Source organism: Lotus japonicus, chromosome 3 (genome assembly GCF_012489685.1).
Source record: "Lotus japonicus ecotype B-129 chromosome 3, LjGifu_v1.2".
Classification (NCBI taxonomy): domain Eukaryota; kingdom Viridiplantae; phylum Streptophyta; class Magnoliopsida; order Fabales; family Fabaceae; genus Lotus; species Lotus japonicus.
In genome coordinates this window covers 8,733,812-8,751,987 of record NC_080043.1, presented here as the reverse complement: position 1 = coordinate 8,751,987, position 18,176 = coordinate 8,733,812, and the positions used below count along the sequence as shown (strand labels likewise).

Here is an 18,176-nt window from a genome sequence, read left to right as displayed (position 1 = left end):
AAAAGAAAAGAGTTGCGCGACCACTATGTGGTCTTCCGAAAATAAAGAAACGAGCTAGGGGAACCACTACATGGTTTCCTTAAAGAGACAAACGTGCGATGGACCACAACGTGGTTTTTTATCGAGCACACTACGTGTGCCTTGGACGCTTGTTGGCCCACTACGTGCGCCTTTGAGCGGGTGCACTACGTGTACCCTGACTGAATGATGGCCCACTACATGTGTCTTTGAGGGTACACTATGTGTACCCTGAATATATTTTGCCTCACTACGTGTGCCTTCGAGCGGGTTCACTACGATGGATGCTGGCTCACTACGTGCGCCTTCGAGCGGGTCCACTACGTGTACCCTGGATAGATGTTGGCCCACTACGTGTACCTTTGAGCAGGTTCACTACATGGTACCCTGAATAGATGCTGATGACATGCCCCTTTGAGCGGGTCCACTACGTGTACCCTGGGTAGATGTTGGCCCACTACGTGTGCCTGTGAATGGGTCCACTACGTGATACCATGGATGGATGCTGGCGTACTACGTGCACCTTTGAGCGGGTCCACTACGTGTACCCTGGATAGATGTTGGCCCACTATGTCTGCCTTTGAGTGGTGCACTACGTGTACCCAATATAGATTTAGGCTCATTACGTGCGCCTTTAAGCGGGTTCACTACGTGTACCCTGACTGGATGATGGCCCACTACGTGTGCCTTTGAGTGGGTGCACTACGTATACCCTGGATAGGTTTTGGCCCACTACGTGTGCCTTTGATTTTTTGTTATTTTTTCCTTTTGCATGGGTTGCTCTTTATGAGCTCACCTTCTTTATCAGTCTTTATTGGATATTTAGGCGCAGGGCCTTATATGAGAGAGATGTGATAGCTCAGGCGTAGAAACCTTAGATGAAACGATGTTGAGGTCAAGACGCGGGGTAATGAGACGGACGCAGGGGTCCAGGGGCGGGGGCCTTAGATAAGATGGACGCAGGGGTCTTAGCTCACTTGAGTATTCTTTTACCACTGCCTCTCCGGCATTAAGTATTAGAAAGGACTCCTCCATTACAAGTATTGTACAAGACTTCTCTCAAAACAATTTTTCTCTAGATTGCTTTCTCCTCTAAAATCTCTTCTTGAAAGAGGGATAGTAGATCAATTAAGTTCATGAATCATAAAGTATTAAGGTTTGACTTTTAAGTGAATACTTTATGTTCAGTTACATGATAGAGGTAGAAAGGATTTGACTCTAAAGAATATCTACTCTACATGTTGAAGCAGATGATGATAAATGATATGATCAATTGAGGTTCATCTTTGATCTCTGATTGTTGAGCTCTGAGACTTCTTTTCACGCTTAAGTGATTTGAGCATAAAGCTCAATCCATGAGAGCCTAAGCACTACTTCTTCAAGTCTTCATTTCCTCCATTTATACTCTTGAATCTTCGGTGAGTGAAATATAGTCGTTGTGGCCCATTGGAGCGTGTTGTTCACATAACTTCTAGTCATTGGATCAAACTGTACAAATGGTACTTTTGTCAGAGTGTGGTACAGTTTGATTGAGACCTTATGCCGTAAATATGTAATCTATCATGTAGCAGGTAGCATAGGTCTGTGTTTCTATCTGTTGGTGTAGAGATATGGAAATATGATAGTGACACCACAGAGCTTTTCTCTTTATCATAGCATTGTGTCAGATATTTGATTTTCAACTTGAATCTTATGCACAAAGCTTTCTCGGCTTTATCTTCAATGGGAAGTTTGCTTGATTTGACTTTGTAGCTTGCTTGTGTGAGACCTTGATTCTTCTTCAAATGGTCTTCTGCTTCTATCGTCTTCAGTTCTTCAGACGAAGACCTTTCTTCACATGGTTGATTCTCATTTAGATGATTCTTCTATTGAGCTCACATCATCAAGCTTCACTCTTGACATAGCAGTCTTCATATGATGATAAACATTGGTTGCCCTTGAAGATCTGCTTGCTCGGTTTATCTCAGATGAGGCTCTTTCTTCACCCATTCTTCTTTTAGAAGATTTTTCGGTTTGGCGCATGCTTCATGCCTCTTGTCTGTTGGTCACTTAGTAGTTGAGACTTTCAGCTTTGACCAATTTCTTCTTCATAAATGGATTTTCTAGTTTGTTTGTATTAAATAGATGCTTGTATACAATGACAATAGACTTCGCTCCATTCCATCGATCATTTGATAAGAGAGAAAGAGGAAACTTTGATATTGACATGTTGCACTATTTTCCTTAATTAGTTAGAGTGCTCTGTAGAGTATCACATGATTTCCTAGCACTTGACTTTCTTTTCAAGAATGTCAGAGATATTTCCATTTGAGTATGGTGCTCTTTTCTCTGAACATTGTTTTCCTTTGATCAGCCTTGAGATAGACGATGTAGTAGAAGTTGAGTGCAGTTTTCTCAGACAATCGGATAGCTTGGATAGTTCTTGCATTGTATGTCCATGAATCTCTGAATCTTTCATGTGTAGCTCTGAAGCTTTTGATTATCTCCCTAAGAGTATGTGCTTGAAAGCTTGAGCTCTTCCTTGTGAAGATGATCTTGATGATTTGACTCTTCATGTTTCTTGATCTATTCATCTTGATTACTTTCTCTTGATAGACGTTCTAGCATATATGACTTATCTTTGATAGCATTGTTACGTTGTAGCTCTTGATCATTCTTCACTTATTCAAGATATATGTTGAAGCTTTGACCATTCTTCTACTTCTTCTTCTGATCAGGCTATTCAGTAGATAAAACATTCATTTGCTTGTGTAGTCTGCCTTGATGCTTTGACTGACTTTCTTGGATAGACGATAAAGCATGTATGAGTTTCTTCTTTAGTCTGTCGTCTGCCTTTGTCGCTTTGTCCTTTGGTTGACTCATTTGGCTTTGCTTGTCTTCTCTTTCTCTAGTTGATATGTCTTGAAGGGTGTAAGATTAATTTCCTAAAAAATGCAGTTCACATGATATAAACAATTAGTTCATTTACACTCTTGAAATTTTTTATCATTCAAAACATGATAGGCGATACGATTGACGTTTAAACTTAACAACCGATGCTTCTCGAGCTTGTCACTAGGTTTTTTTTTATATTCTCGGGTTTTGCTAGTCGCTGTTTTTTTGTTTAGGGTTTTGTTCTCTCTTGTTCTTTGGTGTTGGGTTGATATTTTCGTTTTTAATTGAGTTATTTTTTTACGTAGTTTCTCTCATGCTGGAGTTTTGTTATCTCTTGTTGTTTGGTGTTGGGTTGGTATTCTCGTTTTTAATTGAAATCTTTTTGGGAGGTTCTTGTCATAGTGACTGAACTTTTGCCAGCTTTTTTGCTGGATACTCATGTTGAGTGAGGTTATTTCTCATAATTTTATATATATTATTATCATATATTTTGTTTTCGAAAAGAAAAAAAAATAAAATTTCTTGCCCATTTTGGGCACCCATTCTTTTCCAAAATTTGAGATCTCACTCAACTTTGTGAAACTTGTGAAAATTCAATATTTAAAAATCATTGACTATGTTTGACCCGAGTTGGTGACGTTTAAACAGGAATCATATTTGTTACGACTTACGAATAAGATGTACTAGGATTATGCCCGTTACCCGTGCGATCCACGGGAATATTTTTTTACAAACTTTATGATAATTACAATTTTTATATATTCAGTATATATATAATTATGTAATAATATATATATAGATACCTATACAATTTTTTTATAGGCAAATGTTAGTTGTTAGTAATATTAGTAAATTAGTCCTCCTCATGGTTCGAAGTTTGGTCTCTTCACCCTTCAACCCACCCAGCCCTTATGTCTCTAACTTTTACCACTTGAGCTATCATTCGGAGACTAACTTACTATACAATGATAATTTATCTTAATAAGAGACTAATTTACTTACAACTAATATTTGCCTAAAAAAAGTACTTATACAACGATAATCAACTTTCTTACAAATTAATGCTTGAGGAGTTGAGACCGTATTTGTGTTTGGAAGCTAACTATGTATAGTGGTGATAAAAGATGATCAACATATATTTGGGCCATAGTATATTAGACAATTAAAAAGACATTCCCTAAAAATATTACTCCATCATATGAAAAAAAATTATTGTTAAATATAAGTCCATTTATAATATTTAAGAAGCATTAATTTTTTTTCTTCAAATTTACATTCATATTATAGAAAATTAAATAAGGGTAATGCAAATTTATTGTGAGTAACTATTTTTCTTAATCTAATAAAATTATGTAAAAGTAACTTATATATAGGAACAGGTTAAGTATGATAAGTGAACTTAATGACAAAAACCTCTAAATATAGTGATTAATATAAATAGAAATACAAAGATTTGCTCAAATATAGGTGCAAAAAATATTACAAAGTTATTCCAACTAATTATTGTAGATCTTTTGAAGAATGAAATAATTTACTTTCAATTAATAATTATTGTAGATTGTGAGACTATACAATTAAGTGTTACGTGTTTTATGTTTATCTCACATGGGCATGGCACCATGGAACACTTAAAAAAATATAAGTAGACTCAATAATTACTTTTTTCAATATTAAACAGAAAATTAGATTATGACAAATGGAGGAAAGTATATTTGTGTGCCAAATATTAATTCATCTTTTTAATTGCTCTAAGATGTTTTCATATAATTCTTGACAAAGCCCAATTTGTGAAGAGAAGGAGTTTGATTCAACAAACAGGTGAAGTAGTAAACCATTTGTGGCTTCCAACTTTCCAAAAAAGATTGTTTGAAAAAAAAATTCAAAATGAAAGGAGATATCATAGGCAAAATTAATGTTGGACAAAAAGAAAGAAAAAATAAATGAGTGTCCCTATGTTGTTGATGTATTTTTTTTTAGCTTCATATATTTGAGAATAAAACAATTACTTATTAATATCAAACTTGACCATATTTCAAGGAATCAAAATCAAACGGTCAAACATTGTCAAACTCCCAAACATGTTTTCCATCCTGTTCTATATCATTGAATAAATCATTCATAAAATGGAGATGAAAACAGTTATGCAAATGGAACCAAGAAAAAATGGTGTAAATTGAATGTTTTGCATTTTGATCATGTCATGTAAACATTAAATTACACCAATTTTTTTTTTAATTACACTACATTAAATTGCAAACAATCAGATTGTACTCAATAGCAAAGCAATTCAAGGGGAAGTGATCAAAGTCAGTATAGTTACTCCAAGACTAATTGAATACCTACATCAATAATCACAGCTAACATTAGTTTTTCCTTTTCTCCTAGAAAAAGATATATACACATGGGATCAGCCATCCTCCTATGATAGAAGTTAACTAAATTACCATTAAATAAATTTGTTTTACAAACTCAATAAGTATTGTTTATTGAAACAAAATGAACTAAAATAAGAAAGATGGGTTTCAACAAATTTAAGATCAAAACAAACAAAACTTCAAAAAGGAATACACATGGTATTCACTAAAAGCTTTCACCTTTGCAAACGGTATCATAACTACAAACTACTTACCATTAGATGATAAGTGCTCATTCACGATATGAAAATATTCATCCAACAAAGTACAAACTCAAAAGGGGAGTGGAACACTTAGATACAAACTCAGAGACATACAGAAAAGAGATGGGAAAGATCTGATAAGATGAGGCTGTTGATGGAAGGAACATCACTCCTATTTACTGAGGTCCTTTACCTCATCAAGCCAAAAGGTCGCTACTACAACCAAGCACATGGTGCACGCTTCCTTATAGACATAGACACCTTCAAATGCGAATAATATGTACGTTACTCCTATAGAGCATCAAAGTAAAAAATGTTTTAGAACAGAAATAGTTAAAAGTGGAAAAAGAAATAACAGACAAAAATCATATAGGTAGACATTTTGATAAGATTTTGCAAGTCAAGCTAGATCACTGCAAACCAAACACTTCACATGTCATCAATTCATATCGTCTTTTTGGAAAATAATATATTATATGAAAATTCACAGAACATTGGATCCCGATAAGTTTTGTCATGAACATGAAGATGATCTCTTACAATGGAAGGAGAGGTACTGGAATGGATTCAACGCTTGAAATGACACTGCAAATGGCATAATGGATGAACCATCAACTTTTTGCTGAAAAGTAACTAAAATAAAAATTGTTGTTTGTTTGTGATATTCCAAACCATTGAAAAGGGGGAATGCAATTGATATTATTTTGCTTTGTTTACTTTTTGCAAACAGTGGATGATTCACCTATTGTTTCAAGTTGTTTCAATTTTTCCCGCGTCATCATCAACATATATACATCTTAGGAACTAAGGTGACTAAACTCTTTTGATTATATTGAGTTTGAGCTGCTGTCATAGGTCAGTTCACTCTAAATTTACTCAGGCACTAAGTTACTTTTCACAAAAATGAAGCAGTAACCATTTCATGCTTAAGTGGAGAGGGGAGAGGCTGTTTAAGAGACATACTTAAGTCATACACTTCACCTCATAATGAAATGATGGGATTAACTATTCCAAGCATTTATTTTAGGTCACAACAATGGATGCTTGCTGACAAAGAGTTCATAGAACAAAATGTTCACATATTCCAAATCAGTTAAATATAAAGCCCCTTAATTCTACCAGACCATTACATTCCTATTTGCTACTATGAATATATGGTTATATTGATACGCAAGCAAAGTCTTATAGGATATAAGAATAAAATAGAGAGGTTAAAATAGTTAAGGTAGTTAATTAGCGGAGACTTAATCAGGTAAATTCTTTGTTGAACAGGAAATTCTTAGAGGGGAGACTGCTTTGTTTCTCCTCAATTCAATAAAATTATTTTCTTCATTTATTTAATTATTCCAATCAATTCTTCAATTATCTTCTCTAGGTTTGGGACACAGTCAAAGTGAATGCACTTACATTGGGCCAAGAAACTTTCTTCCTGTACACAACAAATTCTGCATAAGTGCATAACTATTGAAGGTGTTACTGCGATCTTTGCCATATAATAGAAACCAATGCTGCAAATGAATATATTAAATAGAAACATAACAAATAGCTTCAAGTTGACATTAGCAGGAATATTAAATAGAAACATAACAAATCCAAAAGTAATTAAAGCAGATAGCAGAGTTGATTTTGAGGTAGAAAATGTAGGGAGGAAAGAAAATGTACTTAGTAGAGCCAATAAGAACCAGCTCACAACATAGTGATTTAGTGAGAGAAGTATAAGAAATTGGAATTTGACAATTTGAAACACCTGAAAGAAGTCATAAAAATATAAAGCCAAATAAATCTGCATAAAAATCCATGTACTTTGAAATTTTGACGCAAAACAGAGCCAGATAGAAATAAAGGGAATGAATAAACCATTTTGTTCATACCAATTGCAACCAGAAAATTGAAGGAAAGTGACAGTTGGCAACGAACAAACACAGAGCATGTTAACATTATTTATAGAGCACTTCAAAATTCAAATCACTCTAGTGGCTCTATGTGCTGAAGAATTATTAATTTTAAATTCAAAAGCATACTTCACATCAACTCATACAGATTTTAGAAAAGTAGAATCACCTACTAGTTAAATCAACTACCGTTTTTGGTGAGTGGTGCTATTTCTGCTTACACTTCCCTTGTTTGCCTTCACTTTTTGTGTTCTGCAGAGTTTGCTCAAAAAGAAAATACTTAATTTTTTTGGGAGGAGCATGTAAAGAACAAAGTTGAATTGGTATGAATATAATATGAAAGAATCATAGCTGAATACACAGACATGAATTAGCAAAAACACCCTACTCTACATAACTCAAATTCGTTCTTAAATATAATCAACTAAATAACTCATTAATGAATAGATCAGTGAAAGTACTCATTTTTTAGTAGAATGAGATAGTATATTAAAGATTACAAAAAACGTAAAGTTCCAGATTAGGCAAAGCTTCAAATATGGGTCTAACAACATTATTTAAACATGGGTGAAGGTGGACCATGAATACCTGCCATATGTTAGTTTAATCTGTATAGCCCTGGTAACTTTGGAACACTTCAGATACTGCTTCTCCTCAGAAACACCAGTTACCAAGCCAATCACATCTTCATGCAAAAATAAAATTGAATGATCAAATGGACTAATAAACATCTTTATATATAGATATAAAGTGTATAAAAATCAAATTAAACATATTTTAAATGAACGTCAGTACACTGACCAACCAAATAATCAGATTCACCCATAGTTAATGCAATTTCTGCAGCAAGGGTTATGTGAATGGTGCTGGAGTGAGGGTTGTGTGAGCATTTATAGGCAAATGGATCTGAGGAAAAATTTGAAGGAGAAGAGGTTGTGTAAAGCAATCCACCTATAACTCTAGATTTTAAAACCTAATCCCAACTTCAAATCAGAATGGGAAATGACAGGTGCATAAAAAACTGATGAACCCAACCTAAAAATGGGGAATGATTGCAAAGCAAGTACCAAAAGCACATTTAATCAATAGAAAACTCAAATAAAGGATGAAATTAGGAAGAAACGTATGAGATGTGTTGAGCAACAGTGGGTTTGAGATGAATGAAGAACTGGTACAAAGCTTACCGATGTAATGGTTGACGGGCGACGTGATAGCCAGCGCCGGAGTGACGTCGATCACAGCTGGAACGGGGGAATAAGTGACGCTGCAGAAGAGAAAAATCGGGAAAAAGGACGAAATTTGAAGAGGAAGGGATGTGGAAGAGAAGTGGAGGTCGTACTTCCCCATGGAATCCGGAGATGAGGGGAGGCGGCACTGCAACCTCACGTGTGCGATGAGAGAGAAACAGGTTAGGGTAGGGTTTCTCTGAACACGACATCACAGCTAAGATTAAAGTGAAGAAAAAGAAAGCTTGAAAATATAGATGAAAAGAGATGAACAAATCAGAAGACTGTCAGTTGTACTTTAGAGTTGGTAGAAAGAGGGAGAGAACACGCGAAAACAATCTAGGGTTCGTCATGGTTGGGGACGAAGAGGGAAAAAGGAAAACGACGGCGTTTGGTTTAGCTCACAAAAAAAATAAAAAATTGGTTAAAGCAACAGACACGTGGCGAGCAACGATTGGAGGTCTTGAAGGAATAGTGAAATTGAAACTTAAGAATAAGAAGTAGTAGATACGAAACTCAAGAATCCTTATAAATGTGGTTATTTTTAAAGTTATATTATCATAACCCCACTATGTATTGTTGGAAAAATCAGATTGGACAAATAATAACTACATGAAAAGATTTGCATTATCTCATCATACTACTTCAGGGTGCTCCTTATATTGGGTTGAAGTATCTCTTGTACTTCTCTTCAATATACATTCTATATTGCGTATAAAAAAAACTTTGGGGTGCTCCTAGAGAAAACATATTATATTGGTTGAGACGGTAGAAACAACATAAAGAACCCAACATATAACTTTGGAATTTTGTGGTCGGATTAGCTGGTCTTGTTGGGTTTTAAAAGCTATATACATTTACATAAGTCACATGTTCAATCCAACAACACTATCAACTTAAATATAATCTATATGGTATTAAACTCAAACATATTACAATCTTCTCCATGGTTACAATCCACTAAACAACCATAATTCTTCTTTAACTAAGATTTTAGATCATATACATTTTCTATCCAACAAACTATTATGAACTTTATTATAATGTCTATGATATTTAGAAAAATCTTAATTCATATGAAATAGAATATATTTGATCCTTCTTCCAATCCAATGGTTAGATTTATGATCTAGATCATTTATACTGAGTTTTTAAATAATGTAAAATTTAGAATGTTTACTCTTACAGTAAGTAAATCTACATGTATCAAAAAGTAAGTAAATCTACAAAAATTATTTACTGTTATTTTTAGAATAACGTAAAATTCATTGATTCCATATAAAATATATTTGTGTACTTACTTGATTACTTAATTATGGACCAATTAGTCTTAACAAAAAATTCAATCCTTCTAAAAAGGCCGGCCTATTTTAAAATTTGAAAAATAGGTTCTGTCGGTGAATTATGACATCATATGACCCATTTCTGCCGTAATTGATATGAAAAATATAAAAATACCAATTAATGATAGATTGATAATAAAGTCTTTATGTTCTTCAAAAAAAAAGAAGAATGTTTTTTAATGATAGTATATTGAAGTTATTAGTTCTTTTATTTTACTTAACTTATATTTCTACATAACAAATTTAATAAAATTCATATTTTAGAGATGGAATTTAAACTACACCAAGAGCATTTCTAGAGTGATGGAAAATTAACATTTAATTTACTTAACACTCACATGAACACAAAAACTTCATCTTTTTATTGTTGTGTTTCAAGGTACAGCAATTGTTTAGACTTCTTCTCATAGAACCAGAGTCAAATCTTGTTATGAAATCATCGTGAGAAAGCATTCATTAGTGGTTGTGCCATCAATCTAAGATATCTTGACGAGAGGAGATTTAAGAGGCGGGTATACAAAAGGTCCTTCAACAAGCCCCTTTGCCAACTGTTTATTAGCCGCTTCTGTAAAGTGGGCTCCATCCCAATTTATACGTTTTGAAACGTCAGAGCAAATTGTTGCGTTAGGAGATCCACAACTTACATTTAAATTAACATTATATGGTCCTCCTCCTCCACAACATGCTTTCAAAGCCACATTCCTATCAGTAGTAAGACCTGCAACATTCAAAGACATAAGATGATCACATGAGTTTGACATGAATAAATCAGAGTAAATCCTTAATCACATGTACTTGTTGTTATATTCTAGTAAAAGAAAATAAAATCACAACGCACCAAATTGTTGAGGTGCTTGAAATAAACGTTTGGCATCATTGTAGTAGTCTAAATACATTATCTTCGCCTGAGGATACTTCTTTCTTAATGTCTCTATCGCTTGTTTGAGTTGTCCATTAAAGTACTTGATGAAAGCATTGTAAGCTATAGAGCACCCAAACTGATCATAATCGTCTTTGTTAGTAATATTAACGATTGTCAAAACGCCAGCATTACACTCAATGGGGAAGTTCCCTGGCAAAGCTAGCTCGACTGCTCCCTCTTCTATTAATTCCTATAAAATAGAGAAAAACAAAGAATGAAATGATATTCTTGTTACCTATATGAATGATTATGGTCATGTCAATCATATTTATGACTAAAGGTTGATTAGTAAAATTGAAATGACTTTTGAGTACTTTAGTTTAATATTACATACAGTTGTGATATTTGTAATCGTTTCAACAATTGAGGGAACTATTTCTCGAAGTTTTGAGATATTTTTATGTGAGAGGAGCGCAATCACATCATTCCCGCCAATCTCTCCCACTAGAAATAATGATTTTTTGAAGTAGCTATTGCACTCTGTCATAAAATAAAGCACACATGAGTTATTATTGAATACATAAAATTTCATGTATCTGACAAATAAGAATTTCATGGAGTTCTGGTAAAACTTACCTTCTTTACTCTTACAGAGGGATGATTTCAATTTCTTAAACCATCCAAATTGAACGCTCAACGATTTATCCATAAATACTCCGGGGAGCGCAGTTGAACCCGCAAAAGCAAAATTTACACCTTTCTTGATGTCTTGGTCTTTGGTGAGATTTAGATAGGCCGGCAAAAATGGCAGCCCATATGCCTCAGCTACAATTAAAATTATGACATGTGAACATATTCTTAAATTAAAAAAGTATGATTGTTCAGTCTAACTAACTCATGATAAGTGATTTTAAAAATATTATTTTAACACAACTTTTATTAGTGAGTAAAATTTATATTTGTATATTATAAATTTACATCAAGTGACCAATTTCATATTTAGAAGTAAACACATGAATTTTTTACAATAATATAAAAATATTAGAAAAAATATTGTAGCTAAAGTTTCTCTCACTTTTTCTTCATTTCATCCTAAGAAATTATATTTCAGCTACTTTGAAAGAAAAATTAGGGTTTCCAAAGTACCTATGAAATCTATGATCAATCGGCCATTCGACAAGCGCCCAGATGGATGTTTAAAGTAGGTTGATCCATAAGGACTATCATCAGGTAATTTACCGAATGTTGCTGCATTCCCAGTGTCACTTATAGAGTCACCAAAGTTAAAGATAGCTTCATACGGGAGAGGATTTCCATTAGAAACAACACTTCCAAGGAGAAAACATGTGCATGTGATGCTAAAGAGATTCATAATCTTCATGATGTTCATGTTAGATAGAAAAAGCTTAAAGAAAAATTTTAATATTTGTGTTTGGCATTGAAATTTATCAGCTTTATATATTGTCGCAACAATTAACCACTTGTTGTCTTGTTATACAAGTGTATTCTAATTTTGAAATGGTTTATCTATTTTTGTTCTTATATAGTTGGGATAATGCGTGTTTAACTAATGCTTTCCAACATAGGAGAATCCTTCAATAATGATTTGTTACTCCAAATAATATCTTGTGTCATTTTGTTAGTATAGCTATTGTTGTGGGAACGTAGCTCCTATATTTAGATAAAAAAAAATTAAAAGAAATATATTTTACCAAAAAAAGGTTGAGTAAAAACTCAGGAGTGAAAAAAAGGAAAATATGACAAAACAAAGCGACAAGCTAAACAACATCGAGCCAAAAAAATCCTAAAGCCCATAAAACTACCTAAAGAAAAAAATAGCAAACAAAAAATTAAAGAATTGTGAAGAAAAGCAAGAAATTTAACCTATCTAGCCTTATTAGACACAATATGGTGTATTTTGGGTCTTTTTTCGGGTGATTCTCTTAGTGTTTTATTTTAATCATAGGTTTCTATTTAACTTTCCTTCATTTAGTTATTTTTGTAATTTAGGTGTATTTATGTTGTTCAACATAATTTTTTTACCAACTTTTTGTGCTTTTCTTGAAGAGCGGTAGCTAAACGTTGGAATAATAATACTCCCAACACCATAAAGTTAGAATACTTCAAAGTTGTCACAGCATAATTGATACATTGTATTCGTTCACGGATGTATCCCGATGAAATTTTCATATGATGTTTACAAAACATGGAACTTCATTCTAAGCAATTGGATTGGTGAGAAAATATATGAGGAGAAGTAAATATGCATTCAGTATTGTACGGTCATATCGAGAGTTATGGCACGATAGCACCGTGTTTACAACAATCATGTTTTAAACACTTGAAACTCAATTTTTAGGGATCCTATTCATTCATTTACTCATCTACACTTGGGAAATGCTTTGAGGAAACTTTGGAGGCTTGGAGCTTTGGTAGGGTTTAAGATATCTTCCCAAATCATGGCCATGGTCATTTGTCATTTCTTCTTTGCTCCTATTTCGTTTTAATCATGTGTAGCTATACCCCGTGCTCGGCGATGTTGTTGATTTTATGATTATGTTATGATTCATCATAAGCATGAGTTTTAAATTTTTCTCCACGAATCCCTTTCTCATCATTTTTCTCCATGAATCTTTTTCTCATGCTTGTTTGCAGCCAAATACATGTGGGGCTACCTATCTTGTTCATTTTCAATTTGAAATTGGTTTGGATCAGGATTTTGGAAGAAGTCGATTCAAATTTCCACTATCACAGGGATAAGAGAAAATTTAGTTATTATTGATTTTATTTTTTAGCTATTAATCCATTGATTGGGTACATAGGGCTAAAGAATCTACTCTAGTAATTTAATTTGTAGTTTCACATAGCTAAGGGATGGGTGGGGTGGGTAGCTCATATAACATCCCGATCTGACGACTGGCTTCACGGTAACAACACGAGTCTTTTCAACGCGCTTTGTCCTCACTTACACGCTTCCCGGGAAAACTTCCCATGAAGTCACCCATCTCAATATTGCTCCAAGGCAAACACACTTAACCATGGAGTTTTTATGAGTTGGACTCCCGAAAAGAAGATGCATCTTGTTGTTATGAGTAGTACCAATCAAATCTTTTATGCTCTCCTCAACTGTATAGTCTCATACCTATGCAGTCTCGAAATACCTCTCTGAATACCTCTTATAAGAACATATCTCATGGGCTTATAGAACAAAGGAGAGCACAGGAGAGAACAAATCAGATTATGGAATTCTCCCAACACACCATAGCAATATATCAATGTGAATTTCCTTCACACTCTGTCACTTACTTTAATTTTAACCAATCAATGACAAAGTATTGAATTTTTTTTTTGAGGGGCATTGAAAATATTATTGAAAAAGAGTGTTGGTAGTATTTTTGTTGTCCAAAGACTCTAGGCCATGATTAATTGTGTGATTTGAGGCTTAGGCTCAAATGGCCCAACCTTAACCCATAATAAAATCTAAATATAAACGGGCTTATGCCATACCCGAGCAATCTAATTATGTGGTTTTTTTTATCGTTTTTCTCTCTAGTTTAGCTTTGGGCCCAGGCCCCTTGTACTCTCCCACTTTGGAGAACTTGTTTGGGCTTTTAAGCCCGTGATATCAATTAACAAACAACCTTCGAATATTGGTTGTAAATCGCTGTACGTGGGCCAAGATAGTTTCTCACACCATCACCATTAATGAAATTATTAACCTTCCCCCCCCCCCAAATTAATACTTTCTCCGTCCCTAATTATAAGCTACAATTGAGAATTATGTTTAGTTATTAAAAATAAACTAACTATGCAAAAGGTAATATTTTTTCCATATTTATCCTTGCATTTATTGGTTTTCCAATTTCAAAAATTTGAAATTTAAACTCACTTTTATTATCTTTCATCCTATTACTACCCACTTAAATAGGGGTAAATATGAAAGATTGTACCATTTTTTAAAAAATAATGCATCAATTAAGACTTTCTTAATAAGCATGATTTTACAACTTTAGCTTATAATTAGGGACGGGGGGAGTATATCATATCAATTCACGATATTCGCATGGTAAGAGCGTTCTTACAATGACTAGTATGCAAGAAGAAGAAGGAGGAGGATGGAGAGAGAGTGTGGAAGAGTGAGGCAGGGATGGAGAACTTCAGGGAGATAAGTTTTTTTTTTTAAGGTTTTGTTTTATTATTTTTAAATTAGTTACTTGGAAATAGTTTTATTAATTATTTATCTACATGGCTACTGATATGACCTGCCACGTCAAATAATGAGTCTACATCAGCAAACTCCGTTAATTTTTTAACGACAGATTGACGGAAGGATCAAAATCGCTCACGTAAAAAACAAGTAGGACTAAAAGCGCTCGTTTTAAGCAAAGGAGATTAGTTTTGCACAATGGTGTTACATCAAGGAACAAAAGTGCAATTAAGCCTATTACTTTTGAAAACTCTCTAATAAGTTTTGACAAAAAAAAACTCTCTAATAAGGTGTTGTTGATAAAGATGTTTAGAAAAAGGAAAAAAAAAGGTATTGTTGATAAATAATAAACTCATGCATGTTAATACAAACGGAATAGTCTAAACTGAATAACCAAACTCATATTACAGCCGGCCCAACTTGCAACCAAGTTCAATCACAAAAGTCCAGAGTCATTCAAGCCATTTGAAATGTTATACATGAACATGTTGCCGTAAGTGTCTCTTTCATCTTCATTGGTTCCTTTGACAAATGTTGTGGAAGATGATGAATTCAAGGTACTAGGGCTAGAAGATGAAGGCGTGGAAGATAAAAGTGAGCTTAAATTGAAATTCGGCATTCCCTCGCTATTACATAAAAGCGAAGAGAAAGATTGTGTAGCTGATGATGGTTCAGGCCGTTTTCGATTCGATGTGAAACCTCCATTGTACTGCAACAAATTTTGCATTGAGTTTTGATGGTTAAAAGGACTAGCAATTGGAGATATTTGATGCTCTAAGTTGGTTTTCATGAGCTGGGGTGGTTCCAATATATGCAATGGATTAGATGTAGTACAATGGTTTTCTTCATTGACCTGGTTTGGTTGGAAGGCATGGATAGAATTATCAAGCTGCATTGGTTGGGAGCATTGTGTTTGATGTTGCCATTGTGTGCTCCCACCAAGTTGATTTTGCTGGTAATTATTAGTATTCCAAACATCTTGGTTTGTATTTTGACATGATAGAAGAGTGGTGACTAAATTTAGTAGCTGAAGCTGGCTTGGATTCACTACCCTTTCCATTCCAAAAAGACCAGGGTTGTTAAACTGGGCTGAATTATTGTATAAAGATGAGTTTAGAATGGAAGCTAATTGTAGGACATCAAGGCGTGGAGTGTGAGTCACTGGATCAAGCCCCATCTTCAAAAGCTTTTTTTTGATGTGGGTGTTCCAATAATTCTTGATCTCATTGTCTGTTCTTCCCTGCAAGTTGGCAGCAATTGTAGACCATCTGTGCATAACGTACACAAAATTTCCATTTAGATATAGTAAAAGTTTCATCAATTAAGAAAAATTGGATTCACAAATTAAAAAAAAAAAATCATTTACAAATTAATTTTGATAGTTGAGAAACATATTATAAATAACATGTATTAAATATCAGTAGTAAAAGTATGATTTGTGGAGGAATAAATACTTCATCCTCATGACCTATAATTTCCACGCTACATAAAGTGACAAAAGAAAATTAAGTTTGATAGCCATTGACTTTGCAATGTTTCTTAGCTGTACCATTCAAACTAGTATAAAATAGATTTCAATGCTTCAATTAATTTGAGGTCTTTGAATTAGTTGGCGATTGTGCATAGCATATGTGGAAATTTCAAGAAAAGATTCCCTTTTAATGTATTTTTAAAGTGAATGAGGAAAACGCATGTACCTACCTAACAAAAAGTGAGGATCGGATAAGCAAAATAGGAGGGTGGGGGGTATTGAAATTTGAAATGAATCATATTGGCTTTATCACTTTTTTTTGTTACTTTTTTTTTTTGTTACATACATGAGGAAAAAAGATATTAGCTTTATCACTTACTTGTTACCCAATACACTGTGTAATTGGATGATGGCTTCTTCTTCTTCTAAAGAGAATTTCCCCCTCTTTATATCTGGCCTCAAATAGTTAGCCCAGCGAAGCCGGCAACTCTTTCCACATCTTTTAAGTCCTATTATTTGTAAACGATGGAAATTAAAGCAAGCACAAATTAAGAATATTTATGATAATTAACTGCTACTATAATACATATATATGTGTAGGAACTTTGTACATAGAAGAATATGTGTGCTTGAGTGTATTATGAGAAGAGAAAAACAACTAATTAGTAATGAAAGTAAACAAACTCATCATCATGTTGGTTGAACTGGTTACCGTTTTCTCAATTTCAATGGGGACCTTTTTAGTGGGCTAGGCACTACAGTCGCAGGTTTTATCAGCAGTTTGGGCTGTTAGCTAGGTTACTGTACTCATGTTGAGAATGAGTTATTTCTCAACACTATATATATTATATATCCTTCTGCTTTCAAAAAAACTCATCACCATAACATGTTTGCATCAACCTTTATTTTCTCAGAAATAATTTTGAAGCTTACAAGCTACTAGAAACTTCATAAATTTTGACTCCAAAATTATTTATACAAGTGTATGTCTTGATTTTTGGTAAGAAACTAGAGCAAACGTACAATCAGATGGAAGGAAGCAATTTTTTTAAACTATTGCGACTATTCGCCATGATTTTAATTTCACTGTAATTTTTCAACGTGTATCCGAACATATGCACAAAATTTCCAAAACATGTACAAATTTCTTAATGATTAATTGAAGTGGCTTTCATGAGAAGGCCAGAAATAGCTAGCAGCCTAGCACAAAGTTTGTACCTGCATTCTTGGGAAGGGTTCTCCATTTCCCATGCCCATGTTTCTGAATGTAATCGACGAGTTTCTGATCTTCCTCTGGAGTCCATGGACCTTTCTTCACTCCATTCTTTTCACCAGAATTCGACTTGGCCATGATGAAAAAGTGCACCAAATTGGGATTCTCAATAAGGGCTTTGATGAAATTAAATATGGAGTGCTTAATTTTGTGTCTCAGAAAATTAGAGAGAAGAAAACACGAAAATATAGGAAAAGGTTGCTAGCTGTAGAATAATAAGCGAGAGAATGCGTATATAAATAGTAGAGAGCGAAGTAGAAGGCAATCTACCTAAGGAACATGATCAAGTCAATGGAGTTCGGTACCGTCCTTTCACTCTATGTTTTTTACTTAGTAGACGTGTCTTAATTTGAAGAAAATTTATAAAGTTGCACTCACTCACATTGACAGGGT

The 18,176-nt window shown here is 33.9% G+C and overlaps 2 protein-coding genes and 1 long non-coding RNA gene across 5 annotated transcripts; all 3 read right to left on the bottom strand.

Moving 5' to 3' along the window:
• Positions 1 to 5,319: 5,319 nt before the first annotated feature.
• Positions 5,320 to 8,988, bottom strand: LOC130749701 (uncharacterized). Of its 3 annotated transcripts, XR_009023032.1 has the most exons (5): positions 8,586 to 8,988; positions 7,990 to 8,086; positions 6,917 to 7,653; positions 6,050 to 6,094; positions 5,320 to 5,800 (listed from the first exon to the last, which is right to left on the bottom strand). It is a non-coding gene; the product is annotated as an uncharacterized LOC130749701 (long non-coding RNA). The 3 variants fall into 3 exon arrangements; XR_009023031.1 differs by having other exon boundaries at positions 6,050 to 7,653; XR_009023030.1 differs by having other exon boundaries at positions 5,320 to 7,653.
• A 1,458-nt stretch (positions 8,989 to 10,446) lies between these two features.
• On the bottom strand, positions 10,447 to 12,213 carry LOC130742817 (GDSL esterase/lipase At5g45910-like). Its single transcript, XM_057594920.1, has 5 exons — positions 11,979 to 12,213; positions 11,469 to 11,657; positions 11,227 to 11,372; positions 10,809 to 11,082; positions 10,447 to 10,688 (listed from the first exon to the last, which is right to left on the bottom strand). Exons 1-5 carry the CDS (start codon positions 12,211 to 12,213, stop codon positions 10,447 to 10,449), a joined length of 1,086 nt encoding a protein of 361 aa, XP_057450903.1.
• Positions 12,214 to 15,316: 3,103 nt separating this feature from the next.
• On the bottom strand, positions 15,317 to 17,975 carry LOC130742453 (transcription factor MYB41). Its single transcript, XM_057594559.1, has 3 exons — positions 17,729 to 17,975; positions 16,890 to 17,019; positions 15,317 to 16,307 (listed from the first exon to the last, which is right to left on the bottom strand). Exons 1-3 carry the CDS (start codon positions 17,859 to 17,861, stop codon positions 15,476 to 15,478), a joined length of 1,095 nt encoding a protein of 364 aa, XP_057450542.1. The 5' UTR covers positions 17,862 to 17,975; the 3' UTR covers positions 15,317 to 15,475.
• Positions 17,976 to 18,176: the final 201 nt, after the last annotated feature.